The 22,978-nt window shown below is 43.6% G+C and overlaps 1 protein-coding gene across 4 annotated transcripts; it reads left to right on the top strand.

The window, feature by feature from the left end:
• Positions 1–5,143: 5,143 nt before the first annotated feature.
• On the top strand, positions 5,144–21,814 carry myzap (myocardial zonula adherens protein). 4 transcript variants are annotated; one of them, XM_035916604.2, is made up of 14 exons: positions 5,144–5,602; positions 6,348–6,428; positions 9,554–9,646; positions 10,630–10,791; positions 10,907–10,999; positions 11,113–11,226; positions 11,341–11,493; positions 12,154–12,279; positions 12,483–12,611; positions 13,278–13,372; positions 14,021–14,126; positions 17,927–18,010; positions 18,244–18,350; positions 18,439–21,814. In XM_035916604.2, exons 1-14 carry the CDS (start codon positions 5,525–5,527, stop codon positions 19,037–19,039), a joined length of 2,022 nt encoding a protein of 673 aa, XP_035772497.2. In that variant the 5' UTR covers positions 5,144–5,524; the 3' UTR covers positions 19,040–21,814. The 4 variants fall into 4 exon arrangements, with proteins under 4 accessions (XP_035772497.2, XP_035759994.2, XP_035759965.2 ...); XM_035904101.2 differs by having other exon boundaries at positions 18,782–21,814; XM_035904072.2 differs by having other exon boundaries at positions 18,787–21,814.
• The last annotated feature ends 1,164 nt before the right edge of the window (positions 21,815–22,978 follow it).

Raw genomic sequence — 22,978 nt, forward strand, 5'->3', positions numbered from 1 at the left:
AAAAACAGCTTAAACTCCATTCCAGGTCATGTGAAATCAGGTGACATCAAATTAGCACACCAGCATTATCAGTGAATGTTTTTATTAATAAAACCTGTGCATTACTTTGCAAATTTCAATGTTCGAAGTTTAGCAAATGTGAAGTATTTCGTGCACTGGCTGTCTGATTACTCTCCTGGAGTTAAAAGTACATTTTTTGCTATGAAGTGACGTGAAATGGAAATATGATTACCTCAAAAGCAGTGGCCTAAAGTTCAATAATGCTGGGTGACTGAACTCCTACAGCAACACCTGCTTGCTTCACATTTCTAAAAACAGCATGGCATTGTGAAACCATGTCATTTCATCACAGATGCAGCATTTGTCTGTCAACAGTTGTAAAGTTGCTGCTGCAGCTGTCAGGGAATGATGAAGTGTGGAACTGAGGACTCAATGCAGGAGTCTGCAAAAACTGCAGCCAACTGAAATCCACAAAACGAGATCCATGGTCAAACTGACACAAGATCGAAGACAGGGCTATTTATACACAGAGGACTGATCAGACATCTTAACTATTTATACACAGAAAGTTATTTATTTGACATCAGGACTATTTATACATAAAGGGTTAATCATACAGCAGGACCATTTATACACAGAGAGGTAGGGAACAAAGCTCAGAACAACATAAAACAAATGGCAACAATCGGGGATGCAAGGAAAACATGGCCAGGAAAGGGAAGCTAGGTAAGAACATATACTAAACATAGAGACTGGAAGACTCACATTAAACATGAAAAAAAGAGATGTCGGATCAAAATCAAGACATGAACCAAATCTCGAATACAAAACTGAAACTCATCGCTGGAATAATCATGAAGTAGGAACTAAAGACAGAATATTACACTAAATGCACAAAACTCTATGGGATCAAACCTTTGGGGCCAAAACCAGGCATCATGACAGTAGCAGCAACTACAAGCTGAAATTCACTGCTGCAGGGATGCTGAGAAGTCACCAACTACTGTTGTCGGTTTCAACAGCTAAATCCCACACAAACAGCCAGTCCCACACACCAAAAAGATCAAACACCTGTAACCTTATTACTGTAGTCTCCTTATTACTGTGTTTAATGTGAACCTCTAATTATCATTGTCTTCTAGTGGTGGTGAATGTGCTCAGATACTTTAATTAAGTCACAACAGCAATACACATTCCTCTACGTAAAACTACTGCAATGGAAATATTAGTTAAATGCAAGTATGCATTTTGTTTTTAAATGTACTTAAAGTGTCCAAGAAAATATATTCTAATAGCTTGGATTGTAGTAGTATTATACATGACATTAGCATTTTGTTAATGTTGAGTCATTACTGTGTGATCAGGAGTTTACAGAAGTAGTCATTACTGATCAAATCGGACAATTACCGCCATCATCACTCATTCATTTCCTCGTGTTTATTACAGGGGGGCTGGAGCCTGTAGCTGTTAATGATAGGACGAAGCCCGAGTATTTGGGGTACTCAGAGAGAACAAGCACAGCCAGGTGGGGCCTGTTTCTGTGCAGAAACAGGCCCCACCTGGCTGGTGTATTCAAAACCACGATCTTCTGCCTTCGTCAATTAAAAAGAAAGGCCGGAAAAAGTAAAAGTTTCCTGAGCAAAAACTTGCTTTTCCAGCCACAAATTTTGTGTGACAGTATAAACCAGATACAGCTTGAGCTGATTTAATTTTGGTGAAAATTGGGTCAAAGTCACAGCAAATTTGAAATCAGTAAAAACTGTATATTACCCACAGTTTTTTATGTAACATCTCCAAACTTCACTTCGATATTCGGGACAGTGAGTAAACTACAAAGTTTTAGTATAGCTGTTGCCCTCCGCAGGGAGTTGTGCTCTCTGTGTGCTCTTGCTACGGTAGTATCAGTTGATTAATCTTAATCTGTAACCTGTACATACCAGTTTAACCATATTTCCTTTGGGTAGAACTAAAACTCCAGCTATTTTTTACATTCCTAAAACATCCTTATGCACTTATTACTAATCATTAAAAACTCAATCATACTTATTATAAAGTTAAAATTGCCATTTACATTTGCTTTAAAGAGCGTGAAATGGGAAGATCGGGTGGTGGCGTCATAAATAAAAGACTGTGTAGCTGGAGGCTGCAGGCTGTGGCCTGCTTCACTCGCTGTTTATTTTTCTTTCCACTTGTCAGTACTCCCACCTTCAGTTGACAACGTGAGAGTTTTTTCCAAAACCTGTTTGAGCAGGACAAGGATCATGATTAGTGATTAAAGTATGAGTTTGTCCTCATTAATGCAGCATGCAGTGGTTTATAGGACCACTGCTGAAACACACCTTCTCCATATCGCTGGCTTGTCAGTTGGTTTGACTAAAAGGCAGTATTTGATGCTCTGTATAGCAGGACAGACTCACACTTGCGTAACATTTGTGAATGATTAATAAATGAATAAAAACACACTAACGGGTCATATAGTGGTCTACTGGTCAGCACTGTTGCTTCACAGTCTCTTTAAATCTACCCACAGCGTGGGTCTGTTGTGTGGAGCAGGTGGATCTAAGTTGGCTGCAGGTATGAATATGAGGTTGTGTCTCTCTCTCTTTGTGTTTACTCTTTGATAGACTGGTGACCTGTCCAGGGTGCAGGGCAGGGGTGGGCAATTCCAGGCCCCGAGGGCCGGTGTCCTGCAGGTCTCTGGAGAACTTCAGGACATATTGAGGAGCTAATTTAGCCATTTAAATCAGCTGTGTTGGTTCAAGGACACATCTAAAACCTGCAGGGACACCGGCCCTCGAGGCCTGGAGTTGCCCAGCCCTGGTGCAGGGTGTACCCCACGTCTTGCCCTATGACACCTGCGACAGACTCCAACCTGTCTGTGACCTTGAATTAGGTAAGAAGAAGAATGTTATTATTTATGTCACAATATTATGACATAACTAATAGCATCGCTAAAGATGAATTAAAATTGCTATTTAGTGTTCTTTGTTTACTAACAGTATTAACAACACTGTTTACTCTATTTTGCTATTTGTCATGTATGAATTATTGCTGTTTTCTGCTTATAAATGTACTCATGTTGCTTCTTTATTTAGAAAGTAGTTTTAGAAACTTTTTCGTCCTGTAAATCTGGTTGATGTTGTGACACCAGTACTGTGGATTTAATCCAGAGAGTGACTTTGTGATTGTGACGGGAGGTGAATATCACACATTTATGAGAGAGAACTTCCATATGACATTGGACTTGGACAGAGTGGCTGCCTTACTGATTGCAATAGCACCATTTGTTTGATGTCTGGTTAACGATTAACCACAGAGACTAGTAGAAATGCATCTCGTATTATTCTGCGAGCTTTTCTCATCATATTTATTGACGTGAGCTAACAGCAAAGCTTTGATGAAGCACCACGTGCAACTGAACGAGCTCTCGCCAGGCAACTTGAGTCTTTAAACTTGATTCCTCATTCTTCAGAGACTTTGTCTCTAGTTTCTATTGAAAGGGAGTGACTGCAGCCATTCAAAAGAGGAATGTGATCTGGCTGTGCAGAAGACTGTGCTTCTGGTCCTCAAAGATAATTGTCAGCATAAATAATCATAAGCAGAGCGCATATTTTGTCAGTGTAAAACCAAGTGAAACATGGAGTGGTAAGGAAGAACATTAAAAAATCATGTTTGCAGTGCGGTCTTCCTTTTCATCCCTCTCACGATATCAATAATTTATCTAGTGTAGCACCTCCTCTGTTGGCTGGTTGGCATTCACAGTCATGTGGAAAAGCAACACCCTCGCTGTTTTCATTAGGAGGATAAGTAGCAGCCAGGTGCTGCTAATGAAAAGCCCTCGATTAAGTCACAATCAGCACCTCTATAAAAGCACAAGTTCTGTCGGTTTACTGGTCTGTATCATTCAGCCGTGTGTTAACACAATGCCACAATCTTCCCAGCAAATTCAAACCCAGGTCAGATCATGTAATGAAAAAAAGGAAAAAAAAACAACATCTCAGACTCTACAGGCCTCAGTCAGCACGTTAAATCTTAAAGCTTGTGACTGTACGATTGAAAACAGAACAAGTACGGTTTGTTTAGAAGACTGAGGTGACGCAGGTGAAACAAACAAAAAGCACTCTTTTATTGGTGCATGAAATTCAAATAACAAAGTCCATAAACAAGTTCATCTAAATCCAGCAGGGGGGACAGAAGGAAGCGTGCTAAGGGTAAGCAAACACTGTAACAGAGGACAAAGGTAAGACAGCGTTATTTATACTCACACACTGACCAGAGACACAGCTGGGAGGAAACAAGACACAGGTGGACACAATCAGCACAATCACAGAGGAGGAAGTAAGACTGAACACAAGACAGAAGACAACTAAGTAGCAAAGTAAAACAGGAAGAAAGTAACAATAACTAAAGCGGGAAACTCGATACAGGAAAACTCGATACAGGAAACAGACACAGAAGGAAAGTAGGAGAAAGAACTGAGGAAACTAATAAACTCTGATATAAACAGACCTTTGAAATCACAGGGCATGACATACTGTCCATTCAGACGTGGAAGTCTATGAGCTTTTGTTTTTTGTCTTTTTATTCTATGGCCTGTCTTCCTACATATAACCTCCAATTTAAATGATATTATGGATTTTTATTAGCAAATTTAAAAAAGAATAACTCTCTTGGTTTATGTAAAGGTTTCAATCAGATAAAGACCCTTAATTTTTAAAGGTTATTATATAAGAGCCCCCATAATGCACTTGGCAGTCCTACATGCGAGAGCAAATAATGAGAGCGAGTGAATAAGAGGGAGAAATCAGATTCCATCTCAATGAAAATTCTTTATTTTAAGTCTTTAAAAAAACCCACCTCTGCCACTCAATGTGTTTTTTTTTCTCTTCTCACAAAGCAAAACTTAATCTAAATGTGTTTTAAGTCTAATAACTCTTGTGTGTATAACAGGCCTGGCAGGCAGTTATTGTCTCACTGCTTCATGTGAACCGTGGGCTCCTCTTATTAGCCATTCCCTCTGATAAGGCGTGCTCCACCTGTCCCAGCCCGAGTAAAAGGACCCGCCCTGCCTGCGAAAGTCCTGCTCTCAGGGCCAGGAGGCGCAAAAGAGCGAAGCAGGTGAAATGTGGCCCGACAGGTCTGATGGGAGTGCAGAGAGACGTAGTCAGTGCAGAGAGGATTGCTGAGTGACTGACAAGCCTGTCAGTCAGGTGGCTTTAGGAGCAGTCTGGCTGGAATTAGGACAATGACATTGTTGTGTTTGTGCTGCTGAGAGCAGAGCTGGTTTGCACCTGATCATTTCACTGACTGAGGGGGAACCTCGCAGCCCTGAGGATACCCACTGCAGACGCAGCAGCAGAAGCAGACTTAGAGTGGAATTTCCCTCCTGTTCCCAGGCTGGGGCCGGGGGCGAATGGTCGCTCTGAGAATCTGAGCAGAACTCAGGAAGGAGATTGAGAGGAAGGGTGGGAGGACAGCCAGAGAGGGAGAGGAAGAGAAGCCAGGAGTGGACATTAGAGGAGACATGCTTCGCTACGGTTCAAGACCAACTGTTTCCACCACCACCACCACAACAGAGGACTCTCCAGAGGCTTTAAGAGAGGTAAGAAGCTCTCTTAAAGCGAGAACACTGAAGATCTCTCTGCCTTTCCCCCCATTTCTCTCTGCTCTCCTCTTCTCTCTGTGTTTTGTCCAGTCGAGTTTTTTCCTCCCCTCTTCTGTTTGTCGGCTGTTGCTTTTAACTCTGCTGACACTTGTTTTCCTGTCTGTAAGCAAAGAGATCCATTTTCTCTCTCTCTAATGTTTTCTGACTCTGTTGTAGGACGTGTGGCTCTGTTCACTTACACGAGTGTGTAATGGGAGCTGAGCGTGCAGGAGGCAGAGCTGTCATGTTTATTTGAACAGCTCTCTGATAAAACAGGCCTTTGTACTTGCCCCACGTTTTATTTTATTCCCATGGTCGCCTCATGCAGGTCAACACGTACCGTAATATTTAGTGAAGCACGCTTGTAGGGTCTGCTGAAGAGTTCAGTTTTTTTCTTTGTACTAAATTTCTTATGAAAAACCTCAAAATAATAAAAAATCAAACAGAGTTCCCACTTTCCATGTATCTGTTTTACATTTTTACATTTTACTCTGTTTTGCATTTACATAAACTTTGTTTGGTGCCCTGTTGCTGCTGTATGTGAATAAGCTCACAGAACCTTTTAGTTGACAGTTCAAGCTTTGCCACAATGTCCGAGATATTTAGATCTGAATTTTATCTTTCTTCATGATGACCGTCTGTAAATTCGCCTAAATTCAAACATTTGCCTTTTTTGTCCGTGTGTGTTTGTTTTGTTTTCCAGAGGAGAATCAGACGCCTGAGACTGACTCTGTATCCCGGAGAAAATGGAAACAAGGAGCCCAAAGCTGAAAAGTCAGACACTGTAAGTTTTGCGTCTCCCTCAGTGTTACCTCCACACTGTTACTCCGGCCAGAACCGGCTTCAAATCCATACGGTACAATACGTAAAGTTACATTAAAGAGGAAACGTCATCACACTCGACTCAGTTTGACACTGCTGATCAGAAATAGTGACGTGTGGGAGTAAAAGCACCAATGAAAACCAAACAGAAACCCCTCCCACACACACCTTAATTCATCTTATAAACCATTAAAAGAAAGATGGTGGAAAAGCTGAGATTTATGTGCTTTTTATCATCTGGTCCAGTTATGCAATCATGACAGGAGGGCGTGTGTGTGAGAGAGATAATGCACACACAGCTGTTTTACATTTACTTCAAAGCTCTGCTCCATCTGTGCTCTAACACTCTTCCACAGAACAGAAAATGCTAATAAGTATTAACAGTATTAACTCCAAAGGATGGTAACTAAAACAAACAGAGCTCATGAGAAATTAATATTTGCCTACCGAGGTGCAGAATTACTCTTAGTCACATTTAATATTTGTTGGTGTGCTCTGTGATCCTGTGAATTATGGCTGAGTCGACGCCGCAGGCTGCGTGGGTGTTTGCTGTTGGTGGCTCTGCCCCGGTCTTTGTTTGTGATCGGAGGCTGATGCCAAAGTTTCAGAGCAAAAATGCGAGAACTGACTGCAATGCTTGGGTTAGGTTTAATCTCTGAGGAGAGATTTTTCCTTGTATAACTGTGCGGTGTGCAGGATCCAGAAACACAATGGCTAGTTTTGAATGAACCTTATACAATATGTCCAGTCTTTCCACCGATAGCACACTGAAGTAATCTCTGAATGTGGCTGCCTTTGGGAGGGTGTGACTGTGACTATTGGAACTCATGACAAAGGACAGTCTGATGAAGTGTGAACACAGAGTGCAGGGAAGCGCACGTGTTTAGAGCTGATGTGCACTTTAATGTTTGGGAAGGATGCAGATTTGTGCCCTCTGCGAGTGGCAGCCAGTTTGTCCCAGAACAGACATCAGTGACTCCAGCAGCACCGTCAGCATCTGTCTGTGAGATGAAAATGGGAACAAGCGATGTAACGAGTGAACAGAAGGGTGTTTTTAAAAATAAAAACAGCTGAGTAACAGAGTAACATCACCGCTGCTGGGGGGGATTCATGGCAACACAAACTGGATTTCTGAGACCAATCCAGATGCAGATTTTCTTTACAGTGAGGTATTTCACAATCATCATAAAGCTATCATAAAGATACCACTTTACTCCACACTACCACTCCTGTTTTCTTGTATCATGTGAAAAAAGTTTTCCTATCAGAAAGTATTAGACAACATGTCGCCTGTGACTGCTGGTTGTACCTTTTACAGCGCTGATGCAAGTCTGAAAGCAGTCTTATCATTCCTGAACCCTAATCATCATGAAGTCATCCGCCTCAGTTTCACTGAAGTTCAACAGCAAACTGAAGCTTAAAGTATACGTGGACCTGCAGCACAGAGTAGAAAACACCAGGCTGGAGCCAGTTAGAGGTTCGAGAGGTTAAAACTTGTGCCTAGTTCATCTGTTTATCATGTTTTCAGTGTGGCGCTTTAAGGTCTCTGCAGGCGCTGCTGTAATTACTGTGTTGTTGCAAAATACCTGGGTACTGATGCTTGTTTTTCAGATAACTTTTCGCTCTAGTTACATTATCTTAGATCTTAGATGTCATCACCATGGAAGGTCAAATGAAGGTCAGCAGGAATGTGGTAATGGGGACTGCATGCAGTTAATCAACGAGGAAGGAAATGACCAAAATATCTTTTCTCAGAGATATCCAGCGATACCGTGTTTCAAGAGGAATGCTGGTTCTTCGCTGTGAAGTTAGAAAGGGCGTGTCCTGCAACTCGAGACATCGTGGATTATATCCAACCGGCGACTGCGGCCTAGATGATATGTAGCACATGTGAATCATGACAAACGCAGGGGAAGTAAACAGAGAACTGCTACCAGACGATGTTTCTATACCGGCAGCATTGGATTTCATCTCCGTAACAGCCGTAAAGTGAACACGGTTCAGCCCAGTGAGTTACAGTGAGCATCCTCCGTGCTTGTGTGACAAATAAGGAGCTAATCAGGTCAGACGGTGCAGTCATATGATAGAGGAGTGAGTTCATACAAACAAATGACAGTGTTAGATGACAATGCACTGATGCAAGATTATTTTACCGAGCTGTCTCCGAGCATTTTTTTTAACATTTGTGAACAGCTTAAGCTCCTCAAGCAACAGAGGAAAAGTAAGCCAGAGTGCTTCTCCCACAAAACTTACAAAGGGCAGGTAAACACGGACCAGCATGTGGTCAAACATTGTAAAGTTCAAAGCTGAATGGGCAGCACGCAGGGCTTCGTGAAGCGAACTGATAAAGATGGCTGTGCTTCCCTCCCATCTGCTGGAATCCACATCCTCCCGCCTATTAGCAGGCCTTTTCCATTTCTCAACAGCAGGTCCTCTGTAGATTGAGTGGTGCAGAAATGTGAGGCTGGGCTCTGTCCACGAGACCACACTGGCGTCTTTGTTCCTCCTCGCTCTTATCTCTGTGAGATGTGGACACTGATGCCTCTTTTTCTGAGTGGTAGTCCTCAATGAATGACTTCTTTGTGTAGAGACATCTAAAAGATATCAGAATCTGTCTATCTATAGATCTATCTATAGATCTATAGAAACTATATAATATTCACATACAATTAAATAAATACTTCAAGAGAGTGTTTACTTGCATTTTTGTTTAGAATCCTGCACTTTAGGCTCACATGAGGCGTGCTGTAGAATATATACACAAATGATAAAGCTTAATTGAAAATGTTTTGTTTTACACGAATCATGGGTGGCATGGTGGTTCAGTGGTCAGCACTATAGCCTCACAACATGAAGTTACGGGGTTGAACCTGCAGTGTAGTGTTTGAATGTTGAACCTGTGCCTGCGTGGAGTTTGACTGAGTGCTTGTTTGTACTAAAGACGTGGATGTTAGAATTCGCAATGGACTTAAGAGCAGGCTCCCTGCTTGGATATGCTGTCAAGAGAATGGAAGAATGAATGGAAGGATGGTTGAATGGAAGCCATCCACATCAGTGTTCTTGACCTGTTTTTCTTTTATTTTGCAGACTGAAAATGAAAAAGATGTCAATGGGATGTGGAAGAGGAAGAACGGGCTCATCCAAAGAGAGAGTCCACCTGGCCAGGAGTCACCTCAGCAGGTAGACAAAACAGCCACTGCTTCACTGAGTGTGCCCTGCGCATGCACCGTGAGGCTGTCATTAATATTGTATTCACACATTCAGCATGAACAGAGGCTCACAGGTCACTGTGGCAAATGCTGTGACCATCACAGTTTAAAGACAGCAGGTGTGTTCAAAGTGTTTCTATTTGTTTTTATTTGTTTCAAGTGATAAACTATGGCAAAGCTAATAAAATGAGCTGGATCATGCAAAATTTAAACTTGACTTACTTAGATATTCAATTAACATTCAATTCAATTAGAATAACTGACTGCTTAAGTTACATTTTAAGCAGAAGAAAAATCCCTGCAGCGTCTGTTTACAGCTCTTCATCATTTTACACCAAATGTGTGTATATAAGGATATATGACCGCATGCTCGACAGTGTGTTTCTATTTTGGCGCATGTACACTGTGAAGCACTTTATACATAAAAGTTATCAAGGAAGACCAATTGATAATGAACAAAAGTGTTAGCTGCATTTCTCTTTATCAAGTAAAGCACCTTGCTCTTGCATTACAGCTGAAATACTGATTGAAATGTAGTCTCTGAGCTAAAGTTGTTTTTATTTGTGCCCAGGACTTTTGCTGTGTATTATTTAGTCATTGCATTGTGCCACACTGCTCCTGTGCTGGTGTGCATCTGTTTTCATTGGCTGTTAGAGGCACAATAGGAAGAAATGGGTAGCAGCTCATGTCCTGGGTTGCAGAAACACGACACCTTCGATGCACTCTGCACCATTTTTTAGCTGCACATTGCCAACTTCTTATTTCCACTGCACAGCAGCGTGGGCGCTGAAATACTTGATCACTTGCACATATGTATGCATGTGCATGTACATGCAGACTCATGCAGTGCATCTGTAAGTGTGCACGCAAACACAGAGACACCATGCCAGCATAAGCCTGCCTCAGCGGTAGGTAGCTACAGAAACCTGACCGGCACGATCCTCTCTCCCTCAGCACCTCGGAGACATGACCAATGGGGTGCCAGAGACCTCGCTGCGGCATCATGGGCCCAAAGTGTATGGTGTAGTGCAGAGGACAGGCTCGGATAGACAGGAGGTGCTGGCACGCGAGTGGACAACCAGTCACCTACAAGATGAGATGAGATACATCAGGGAGGTGAGGAAAGACTGAGCCTTCAGGCCAATCATTCTTTTACCATCACATCATCCATACAAGGCCGAGTGGGTTTCTGTTTAGATGATATCTGTGTTTTCCTGGTTTCTGTTTGCAGGTGAGAGATTCTCTTGAAAAGGTTAGAGAGCGGATGTATGGACAGTTTGGAGGAATGCAGCAATCAATGCAGAAGCTTTCGCAGGAACTCAGGGTAAAGATTATGACAACACCATGTGACCGGATGCACTGACATTCCTCATCAAACTCTGACCTGTAAAGCTGTGCATAAATCTGAAAAAAGCTGTGTGCCACGTGTTTCTGCAGGCTGCCAATGCACACAAGAGGAGTCTAGAGTCAGAGGTTAAGATCCGCACGGCAGCCATGGAGAACTATGATCAGATGAACAGTTCCCTCATATCTGCTAACCTCACCTTGCAGGTAACAAATCAAAGTCACCAAACACTCCGAAGACATTTTCTTTTCCTTTTTTACTCCGGCAGCTGGATGCTGTTACAAAAAGTCTTCACTGGCTAAAATAAGTTCCCTTTGCAGAAATCCCTTCTGGACGACTGTCAGAAGAGAGTGAGCTCGAGAGACAATGTGAAAAGTTTGCGGAGCACCTATGAGAAAACACAACAACAGCTCAGAGACAAGGAGCACGAGCTGGCTGCAGTACAGGCTGAAAACCAAACTCTCAGGCTTCAGGTAGTCCCGCAAACACAAACTCTTTCTGTGGGAATGAACATGAATCCACATGTCCACAGATTAAAAAAACCCACAAAACTTTACAGTGGAAGTGGCTGCTTCTAATGCCACAAGGCCACGAGACCGAGATGTCAGCATGGCCAAAATAAATGGGTGGAATTCAAAATTTTCCCTCAAGTTTTGTGCAAGCGCTACTTTGTGTACATTTAAAGGGACAGTGAAGTGCTCAGCTGTCCTGTAACAAAGTGGTCTGATGAGTCAGTAAGAGTGATGGAAGGACAGGACGTTTAGGACTTCATGACCCCTACTAACAGTGAATAAATCAATAAATGAAAGAACATTTTTCTATCTCTGCAGCAGGTAACATTAAAATCCAGCCTTACCGATCAACATCACAGTTCCTGAAGTTTTGAGAAACCATCTCCTGTCCTAGTTTTTTTTTTAAAAAATTTAAAATTTACATTAGAAAGCAGAGAGTCCAGCTTTCAAATCACTGTGTGATCTGAGACACAGCAAACTTTTATCGAGCAGCTCTGTTAACATATCATATTGCTGCGGAACAGAAACACATCAGCTGCATCTGCATCTTCTACCCTGAGAAGAATGTGGCCTAATCAGCTGAGCAAAATGCTAATTTTTGCTATGCTGTGGACTGTCCAGGTGGAGTCTTCACGGGAGGCCAACGATAAGGCGCTAAAGGAGCTCTCGGAAAAGCTAGAGAAAGAGTACGAGGAAAAGCTGCTGGAAGAACAACGCAGGCACAGGGAGGAGATTGAAAACCTACAGGTCTGCATTCTTTGGTCCTTATTCATACATACATCACACTTTGTTTTTGTTTTTATTTTGACAGCAGAAACCAAACCTATTGACGTAGATTACCTAAGGAAATAACTGTACACAATTTACAAATAAAAAAAGTTACAAAATTCTTGACAATGAGGCAAGCCTAAGCTGAGAGAAGAGTGGCAGACATATTTCTGTTTGCACAGGCCCAACTCGATGAGTACATCAGACGACTGGAGGAAGCGGAGAGAAACATCAAAATTGCAGAAGCCAAGATTGCAGAGAGGGACCAGAGGATCATGGAAGTGGAGCGTCTCCTGGACTGCATGGGAAAGGTAAGTCAAAAATGTAACGTATGTATATGTCTTCCTGTTCCCTTGACCCTTGAACAAAATTGTGTAAAACAAAAATTACACAATACTTTGAGGGATCTGTCATATATCAGTCAAATGTTTAGGAAACGATGAAGATGATACTTCTTAAATGTACAAAAGCAACCTTCTGTAAAAGGTTATGACCATATACATGTGCACGTAGTGGAGTTCAGTCCATGTTTACTGCATACAACATAACACTTGGCCAGCTGCAAAAACACCTAGGACCCACTACTTTAAAACCACATGCCTGATACCGAGGTTTCCCTACAGCTCAAACTGGTTGGGCACGGGACCACTGGGGGTGCCAGCAGTCAATCCTTTGACTCCTGTGGACTGTGGGGTGGGGCCTCCATGGATTGGGATTGTTACCTTGCTTTAGTTGATGCTCAAACTGATAGGGATTGTTGGAGTTTGGAGTGTTTTCCTGCCAGGAGAATCTTTTCAGGTGGATGTTACGTGCCAAAGTTACATTGTTATGAATAGTAAAGAATTCCCATCAGGACCCTGTAATCTAAGGAGACGACCGATGTCAGTGATTTTACTTCCCAAAAAGACTCAAACTTTTGAGTATTAGGATTTTCTTTCAGCCATAGGAAAACAGATAAAATGTTGTGATTTCCACAGGAGAAGAGCCAACTGGAAAAGCAGCTGAAGGACTGCGAACAGCGCCTACGCCTGATGGAGGTGACGGACAGAACTGACAATACTGTAGCCAAAAGGTACAAAATAAAGTCCAGATAGAAAATTTAAGCTGCGCGTGAATCTAAAGGCTCTATTACAGCCCTTTCTCTAAAAGTGGATAAAACTTGGCCAAGACTGCATTAGATGTGCGGAAGTTCTTTGTCTTTGGTTTGTTTTCTCAAACTGTTTCCAACATCAGGGATAAACTTTCATTCTTGGTGCAGAGATCTTAAACAAGGAGCTGCAAACACACAGGATGCACGATAAACCCCACCTCAGACAGCACATCCAACAATAATACTGAGAAATAATTGAATAGGATGGGATATTAATAAAAAAAATAAACATGTTATTTTTTGTGTAAAAGTTCAGCTTAAAATTCTTTCGTATGTACTAAAGTGCAGACCTGAAAGGTTTTTTTCAAGTCAGCTAAGAACCTTCATAAACACTTTTTCTTGAAGCTTGAAGCAGTGCGGCTTACGCTAGGCCCTTTAAACCAGTTGAGCAAGATGCACTTTGGAGCAATTAAAAGGAGTTTTTCAGGATGTTTATAGCATTGTGCAGGCAGATTAATTACCTAGAAGGGAAAAAAGCATATAACTCTTTTCATCGATGTTTGCAAATGAATCAGGGTGCTAGAGTCCTATTTCCTTCATATGTGGGACTACATCGTGGTTGTTTTTTAGGTCCAAAGAGCTGGAAGGTGAAGCAGGTGATCTCCGCGAGAGGATCAAACACTTGAACGACATGGTGTTCTGTCAACAGAGGAAGGTCAAAGGAATGATTGAGGAGGTGAGTAGGATTTATTTATCTGTATGTAGACCATGGATTCAACTCCTCTGTTCCACTGTTTTTATAGTGGGAGTGTCTCATACATTTACATAAGTAGCCTGTTTGCCATTAAAACCATGGATAATGTCAATGCACACAAGGAACGGAGAACTTCACTGCACAAGAGTCAATAAAGGGCGCGACATCATGCTAACGGGGTGAATTCATGTTCATAATTTTGATGGGAAAGGGTTGGAGATAAAGGGGCATTATTTGTCTTCACTGAAGTATTTATCCATCCATCTTCATCCGCTTTATCCGGGGCCGGGTCGCGGGGGCAGCAGCCTAAGCAAAGAGGCCCAGACCTCCCTCTCCCCAGCCACCTCCTCCAGTTCATCCGGGGGAACACCAAGGCGTTCCCAGGCCAGCCGAGAGATATAATCTCTCCAGCGTGTCCTGGGTCTGCCCCGGGGCCTCCTCCCGGTGGGACATGCCTGGAACACCTCACCCAGGAGGCGCCCAGGGGGCATCCTTACCAGATGCCCAAACCACCTCAGCTGGCTCCTTTCGATGTGGAGAAGCAGCGGCTCTACTCTGAGCCCCTCCCGGATGGCCGAACTTCTCACCCTATCTCTAAGGGAGATGCCAGCCACCCTTCGGAGGAAGCTCATTTCCGCCGCTTGTATCCGCGATCTCGTCCTTTCGGTCACTACCCACAGCTCGTGGCCATAGGTGAGGGTAGGGACGTAGATCGACCGGTAAATTGAGAGCTTCGCTTTTACACTCAGCTCCCTCTTCACCACGACGGACCGGTGCAGCGTCTGCATTACTGCAGCTGCAGCCCCAATCCGTCTGTCGATCTCCGGCTCCCTTCTCCCATCACTCGCGAACAAGACCCCGAGATACTTGAACTCCTCCACTTGGGGCAGGACCTCATCCCCGACCCGGAGTGGGCACTCCACCCTTTTCCGGCTGAGAACCATGGCCTCAGATTTGGAGGTGCTGATCCTCATTCCCGCTGCTTCACACTCGGCTGCGAACCGCTCCAGTGCGAGCTGGAGGCCCTCACCCGATGAAGCCAACAGAACCACATCATCCGCAAAAATCAGAGATGAGATCCTGAGGCCACCAAAGCGAAAGCCCTCCGCCACTTGGCTGCGCCTAGAAATCCTGTCCATAAAAATTATGAACAGAACCGGTGACAAAGGGCAGCCCTGGCGGAGCCCATCACCCACCGGGAACGAGTCCGACTTATTGCCGGCAATGCGAACCAAGCTCTTGCAACGGTTGTATAGGGATCGAATGGCCCGTAGCAATGGGCCAGACACCCCATACTCCCGCAACACCTCCCACAGGACACCCCGAGGGACACGGTCGAATGCCTTCTCCAAGTCCACAAAACACATGTAGACTGGTTGGGCAAACTCCCATGCACCCTCAAGTATCCTCGAGAGGATGAAGAGCTGGTCCAGTGTTCCGCGACCAGGACGAAAACCGCATTGTTCCTCCTGCATCAGAGGTTCGACTAGCGGACGAACTCTCCTTTCCAGCACCCTGGCATAGACTTTCCCGGGGAGGCTGAGGAGTGTGATCCCCCTGTAGTTGGAACACACCCTCCGGTCCCCCTTCTTAAAGATGGGGACCACCACCCCGGTCTGCCAATCCACGGGTACTGCCCCTGATCTCCACGCAACATTGCAGAGGCGTGTCAGCCAGGACAGCCCTACAACGTCCAGAGCCTTCAGGAACTCGGGGCGGACCTCATCAACACCAGGGGCTCTGCCACCAAGGAGTTGTTTAACTGCCTCAGTGACCTCGCCCCCAGAAATTGGCGGGTCATTCCCCTCATCCCCAGACTCTGCTTCCTCCTTGGAAGACGCGTCAGTGGGATTAAGGAGGTCCTCGAAGTATTCCTTCCACCGCCTGACAATTTTCTCAGTCGACGTCAGCAGCGCTCCGCCAGCACTATACACAGTGCAGGTAGAGCACCGCTTTCCCCTCCTGAGACGCCTGACGGTTTGCCAGAACCTCTTCGAGGCAGTCCGAAAGTCTTTTTCCATGGCCTCTCCGAACTCCTCCCACACCCGAGTTTTTGCTTCAGCCACTGCCCGAGCCGCATTCCGCTTGGCCTGTCGATACCTGTCGGCTGCCTCCGGAGTCCCACAGGCTAACCAAGCCCGATAGGACTCCTTCTTCAGCCTGGTGGCTCCCTTCACCTCTGGTGTCCACCATTTGGTTCGGGGATTACCACCACGGCAGGCACCAACCACCTTGCGGCCGCAGCTCAATGCAGCAGCTTCGGCAATGGAGGCGCTGAACATGGTCCATTCGGACTCAATGTCCCCCGCCTCCCTCGGAATGCTGTTGAAGCTCTGCCGGAGGTGTGCGTTGAAGATCTCGCGGACTGGGGCCTCTGCTAGTCGTTCCCAGCACACCCTCACTACGCGTTTAGGTGCACCAGGTCTGTCCAGCGTCCTCCCCCGCCACCTGATCCAACTCACCACCAGGTGGTGATCAGTTGACAGCTCAGCCCCTCTCTTTACCCGAGTGTCCAGAACATATGGTCGCAGGTCTGGTGATACGATTACAAAATCGATCATCGACCTACGGCCTAGAGCGTCCTGGTGCCACGTGCACTTATGGACACTCTTATGTTCGAACAAGGTGTTCGTTATGGCCAAACTGTGATTAGCACAGAAGTCCAATAACAAAGCACCGCTCGGGTTCAGATCAGGGAGGCCGTTCCTCCCAATCACGCCCCTCCAGGTCTCGCTGTCGTTACCCACGTGAGCATTGAAGTCTCCCAGCAGGACAACAGAGTCTCCAGGTGGAGCACCTTCCAGCACCCCCCCCAGGGACTCTAAGAAGGCTGGGTACTCCGAACTGCCACTCGGCGCATAAGCGCAGATGACAGTCAGGACCCGTTCCCCGACCCTAAGGCGCAGGGAACAAACCCTCTCGTCCACCGGGAAAAACCCCAACGTACCGGCAGCAAGCCGAGGGGATATTAGAATACCCACCCCAGCCCGCCGCCTCTCACCAGGGGCAACTCCAGACTGAGACAGAGTCCAGCCCCTCTCCAGGAGACTGGTTCCAGAGCCCAAGCCGTGCGTAGAGGTGAGCCCGACTATATCTAGCCGGTACCTCTCAACCTCACGCACTAACTCAGGCTCCTTCCCCACCAGAGAGGTGACATTCCATGTCCCTATTGCCAGTCTTGGCAGCCGGGGGTCAGTCCGCCAGGGCCTCCGCTCCTGGCCGCCACCCGGCACACAATGCACCCGACCCCTATGGCGCCTCCTGCGGGTGGTGGGCCTGCGGGAGGATGGGCCCATGTCTCCTCTTCGGGCTGTGCCCGGCCGGGCCCCATGGACTAAGGCCCGGCCACCAGACGCTCGCCCTCGGGCACCCTCCCCGGGCCTGGCTCCAGGGCGGGGCCCCGGTAACCCTATCCCGGGCAGGGTAAACTGTTCCCTCTGTGTTTTTTTCATAGGGGTCTTCTGAATCGCTCTTTGTCTGGTCCCTCACCCAGGACCAATTTGCCATGGGAGACCCTACCAGGGGGCAAAAGCCCCCAGACAACATAGCCCCTGGGATCCCTGGGACACACAAACCCCTCCACCACGATAAGGTTGCGATTCACGGAGGAGTGAAGTATTTATAGCTCAGTTATTCATTGCCTCATTTCTATGTATGGCAAAAACAGAGATTAGATAACGACTCTAGTTAAGTTTGCTGTGAACTGGATTTTCCATTTCTGTTTTCCCTGTAAATTATATAAATAATGTTTTTAAAATGTTTATCTTTTTGAATTTGTGAAGGTCGAATCTCTGCGAGCTCAAGTTGCTCAGAAGGACATGTTCATCTCTGAGCTTCTGGACAGGATTGCAATAGTGGAGTGTGAGGTAGGATGAGACTGGTGTGTTTTCTGTGTGTTTTAATAACTGGTGGTGTGGTGTGATAATCTGCTTCATGGCTTCAGATGATCACATGGGCTTCTGACCACTGAATAACTGTGTTAATCCCCCTCTACTGTTTGTTGCTGCAAGCGTCAGGTCATTTTTTTCATGCAAAGTGACGACAGTCTTTTGCATGTAACTGACCTGATATTTCTTGTTTCCTCTTTTCCTTTTCCTAGAATAATGAATTAGAAGACAAGCTCAAGTATTTTATGTCCACACAGAATAAGACGCGAGAGGTTTTGGAAACCAGAGAGAGAGGAGTAGGCTGTGATCTGCTCCCCAGGTAGGATTGTGATACTAAGTAGCATTGGGTTGTGCTTTCTTGATTAGGAGGTGTTTTCTCACTCTGGTTTCTGACTGTGCTTCTGCAGACATGAAGCACAGAGGTATGATGTTGAGCCTGTTCAGTGTGAACCAACTCATCTCTCTCCCATCCAACCCCCATCACCTGATCATCCTCTATCACCTGTGAAACTCCCCTCACCCACCGAACCACTGTCACCCACACAGCCTTTATCACCCACTCATCCTCTCTCACTTAGTCCAAACCCTTCCTCCATAGCACCCTCATCCCTGGCACAACCCTCATCATCACCTCCCATTCAACATCCATCGATCTCTCTAACACTGCCCACTCAGCCAAGGACGTTTAAGCTTAATAACCCTCCCCCCAGCAGGCTACATTCAAGTTTACTAAGGTACACTCCTGTCCAGTACAGCCGCTTCCTGGATTCCAGACCCTCACAGGAGCATGGGACATTCTCCTACATCCACCCATCTGAGTCTGAAGCTGGTGTCAGTCCGGTCCAGCCTGGAGAAGACGAATTGGACGCACAAACAAGCAGAGGCACACACTCCATGCCAGAAGAGTCCACTTCATCCCCGCCCTCTTCTCAACCACGATCAGGAATGCGAGTTTATACGCCGTTCATGAAACTCATGGAAATGACAGCAAAGATAAACATAGATTAAAGTTAAGTAGCAGTCCTGGAAAATGCATGAGCCAAGACTTAAATAAGAAGAGTCAATGAAGCTATGAAGCCATTTAGCTTAGTATAATTACTGAAAACAGGGTTAACAAGTAACGCACAAACTTCTTTTCATAAGCAACAAAATCAAAAACAACATTTTATCAAACTGGGAGTGAAAAAAAAAAAGGAAATTAAAAGAAACTCACGGAAGTCACTGTCCCCAGTTACAAACTAGTTTGATCCAGATTCCCTGTCAGATGATAGCTTAGTTTCCATGTGGATGACAACATGAGTGAACAGTTTAAATACTTTTCTTTAAACTTGTTGACAGTTGGATTTTATTTTGTGTTTCCTCTCTTTTTTTGTATCAGTGCTAAGTACAGAGCTAATCTGTATGTCAACAGTAAATATGTAGCTAAAGCTAAATAATAGTATCCTCTAACTCAGTCTGCGTATGCTGGGAAAGAGACAAGCGTATTAAAAAAACTGGTTGGAGTAGTGCAGTAGTAACATCCTTTATTATTCTCTTACTTGAGCTTAACATTTACGTACTATACGGACTATAAAATTGTCAAATTGTTCACAGCAAATTGTAAAAAATAACAGTCTTAAAAACAAATTTTGATAATGTAATATGATAACATACTCTGTGTTGGTATATAACATAGAGTAACGTTAACTTTAGGATTGAAAGTGAAAAAGTGGTGATGTAAAGTCAGGTTAGCCATTAAAACATCAGCTAGTGTGCTTCAAGAATACCGCTGACTCAGAATACATATGTGGGAAATAATAATATGTAAATAAACTACGTGGACAGAACTACAGACCTAGCTGCACATTACTCACGGTCTGATGTCCCCGTGTTGATGTTGTTATCATCATAATAATGTTGATCCAGCATCAACATTACACCTGACCAATGACGTTGGAGCATTCAGTGAGCCAAGCATTAGCTTAGAATTTAGCCAAATTCTAAGCTAATGCTAACCGGTGTTGTGCCAAAAAGTGATTGCCTGCCAAAAACTGATTTCCAATGTTTCCGTGTATTTTTTATGTGTAATATCTTTACGTATGTTGGTAAATAGACTTCGGTGAACAGCGTTTACAAAGGGGTTATATATAGAATTAAAAGATTATCTGTTTTTTCAAGTATCTTTATAACTCTGTGTTATTGTACTCACATTATAACCAATCCGGTCCTTTATCCCCACTTAAAATATTTTTACAGAACTATTGTAATATTTGCTGCCATTTCTGCTGTCCTCCTGGCCAACTTACTCTTACAAAAGACATTTTTAATGTTAATGAGATTTTTTTAACTGCATAAATAAAGGTTCTATAAAAGTCGCTGCCAAAAACTGATTGCGGCTTCTACCTTGTTACACGAATGTTGTTTGTGGCTCAATATGACTTTGTGTCATCCATGAGGGATGCATTTGACATATGTTTCACATATTATAGGCCAACAAGTTACTTATAGCAGTTTAAATACGAGCAATCAGTTTTTGGCAAATACCGGAAATCAGTTTTTGGCAGACAATCACTTTTTGGCACAACACCGGCATTAGCCAACCTAACTTGATAATGCCAGTTGGCTAACATTGCATAACTTTATAAAGAATATAGTTAATAAAACACACAATAACGTTTTATATAAACAAAAGAACCCCCCCCCCCTCCCCTCTTATCAACAAAGTGAATGGTCAGTTGCAATGTTGATCCTGGACCAAGATTATTATGATAATGCAGGGACAACACCAACACTGGGATATCAGACACAACACAACATGCAACGGGAGCATTAAAGTGTGCTGTTTGGAACAACCAATTCTTTGTAAATACAGACTGCCTGGCCAGGCATTTGATTTTATACAACTGAATTCTAGTATTAATAAGAATTGTCCAATATTTTTGTCCATATAGTGAATATAAGAGGGTTACTTATGCAACCAGAGCCGTTAATATTAACTAGACCAAAGTGTGGAATTTTTCCCTTAAACCTCTATTGTCTTCGGCCATTTTTTTTAAAATATTCTTTTTAAAATGTACTAACACAAGAATCTGTTTTAAGTCATTTTAAAGTTGTCACATCCATGTCAGTAATATCTCACTCATTTATGTCGGAGATAATGATTTTTGGCCAGTGAAGCAAAAAAAGTCTTATGTGGGTTTCTGTCCCATGTTTGCACTTAGCTCTAATAATGATAAAAGTAGCTTGATGTAGGATGTAAATGATGTAATGCTATGTAAAAAATATTTTTCTAACTGATATAATATGGAATATATTTCTTTTGTTTACAGTGAATCTATTCTATTCATGTTGCTCGCTGAGCTATGAGCGTTCAGTCCTATATGAAGGTCGATATGGTTATTGCTTGTATTTTCCTATCATTTTATATGTGGTCTGTACAAATTAAACATATGATATTTTGTTACTGTCAATAATATAATATTTATTACCATGCTTTGTGCCTTTGTGACAGCCTACTCTGTGATCCTGGTGGTGAAAGGAAAGCTATTTTAATTGGAAGCAGGGTAATATGGTAAAATAGGACGTGGTAAATTCTTGAGAAATCTGTTATTAACGATATTAACTTTAATGAGGTGACTGCCGTTCCTGAGCCACTGGCACAAGTGTTATCCAGGTGTTGTCTGTACTGCCACAGCTGTGTTTGAAATAGTTTTATGATGTGCCTTTTCCTCGTTGATACATATAATACTACGATTAACGACGAGAGGCCAGCATCTGTTTGGATAATAAAGACCGTGCAAATGATCCTGAATGTGTCACAAGATGGCTGCGCTTACAAGAAAGAGTCTTTAAAAATGGGTTTGTATTTCTTTTATTTAGTAACACACTTTTATATAAACATGCATGAATGTGCGTCTACAGTGAATTCTAGGGCTTTTTATGATTGCATGTGCAGACTTCACAATATCAATTTGTAGTTGTCTGCTGCTGCTTCAAGTTATTCACTGCATAATGAGCTGTGCATTGAGTAATCAAAATGAGCCAAGATATTTGCACACACCAGTCATGATTAGGAATGTGGAGCCAATATAACAAAAGCTACAACAAAAGAATAATTTACAGGTTAGTGCGATGAAGGGCTGAAAGAAGTAAAAACAACTGACATGTCCGTGCATTCATATGTGTCAAAGTGTATGAGGACAGCAAGACAGTGGTGACTGTTTTTGGCAGCAGCCTTTTTTGCATCCTGACTCATGTGTGTAAAGTGTTCATGCCATCAGCAATTTGTTTTTTGTTTTGTTGGGTTGAAAAATAAGTAAATTTGTGGATCACAGTGACACATAATGATCAGGCATATGATTTACTAATGCAGATGAAGTTTATTCTAAAGTTCAAGGAAAACAAAGAAGCACAGCATCTTCAGTTGTGTCTTGGCTGTTGTTCTCTGTGTAGTGTGCTGAGTTTTTTTGTTTTTTGACGTGTTGCTTGAGCGAGGAGTACTGTGACTTCTGAAGTGGCTCTCACCATGCGACCTTGATGATGATAAGTTCAGAGCCAGCTGAGAGCTGGGTTGTCTACTTTGTTTTAGGTGACAAGGCAGAAAAATTAAAACTTAGTTTCTTGTCTTGAAAAAAAACAAAAGGAGGTTTTGTATTTCTCAGCCAAGAACAACTACAATTTCATTTTCTGTTTTTGAGAAAGGAGAATTTAAAATAATAATAATAATAATAAAACAAACAAAGAGTGATGTTTTGTTTAAGTGGTGAAGAAAGCTAATACTGCAAAATACTGTCTAGTGCATGATCTGCGAGCAATAAATGAAATTACTGAAATGATGCCACTAGTAGTAGTGAATCCCCACTCTATACTGAATCCAGTCACTCCAAAAGAACAATGGTTCTCAGAGATAGACTTATCAAATGCTTTTTTCTCAGTGCCTTTACACCCCGACTCACAACACCTGTTTGG

The sequence above is a fragment of the Neolamprologus brichardi genome, chromosome 1 (assembly GCF_056152115.1).
Source record: "Neolamprologus brichardi isolate AB-2024 chromosome 1, ASM5615211v1, whole genome shotgun sequence".
NCBI classification, from domain to species: domain Eukaryota; kingdom Metazoa; phylum Chordata; class Actinopteri; order Cichliformes; family Cichlidae; genus Neolamprologus; species Neolamprologus brichardi.

Coding starts and splice junctions, on each gene's coding strand:
- myzap (XM_035916604.2), top strand. CDS start 5,525: ATGCTTCGCTACGGTTCAAGACCAACTGTTTCCACCACCACCACCACA. Junction 6,429..9,553: donor AAGCTGAAAAGTCAGACACT/GTAAGTTTTGCG, acceptor TTTATTTTGCAG/ACTGAAAATGAAAAAGATGT. Junction 9,647..10,629: donor GCCAGGAGTCACCTCAGCAG/GTAGACAAAACA, acceptor TCTCTCCCTCAG/CACCTCGGAGACATGACCAA.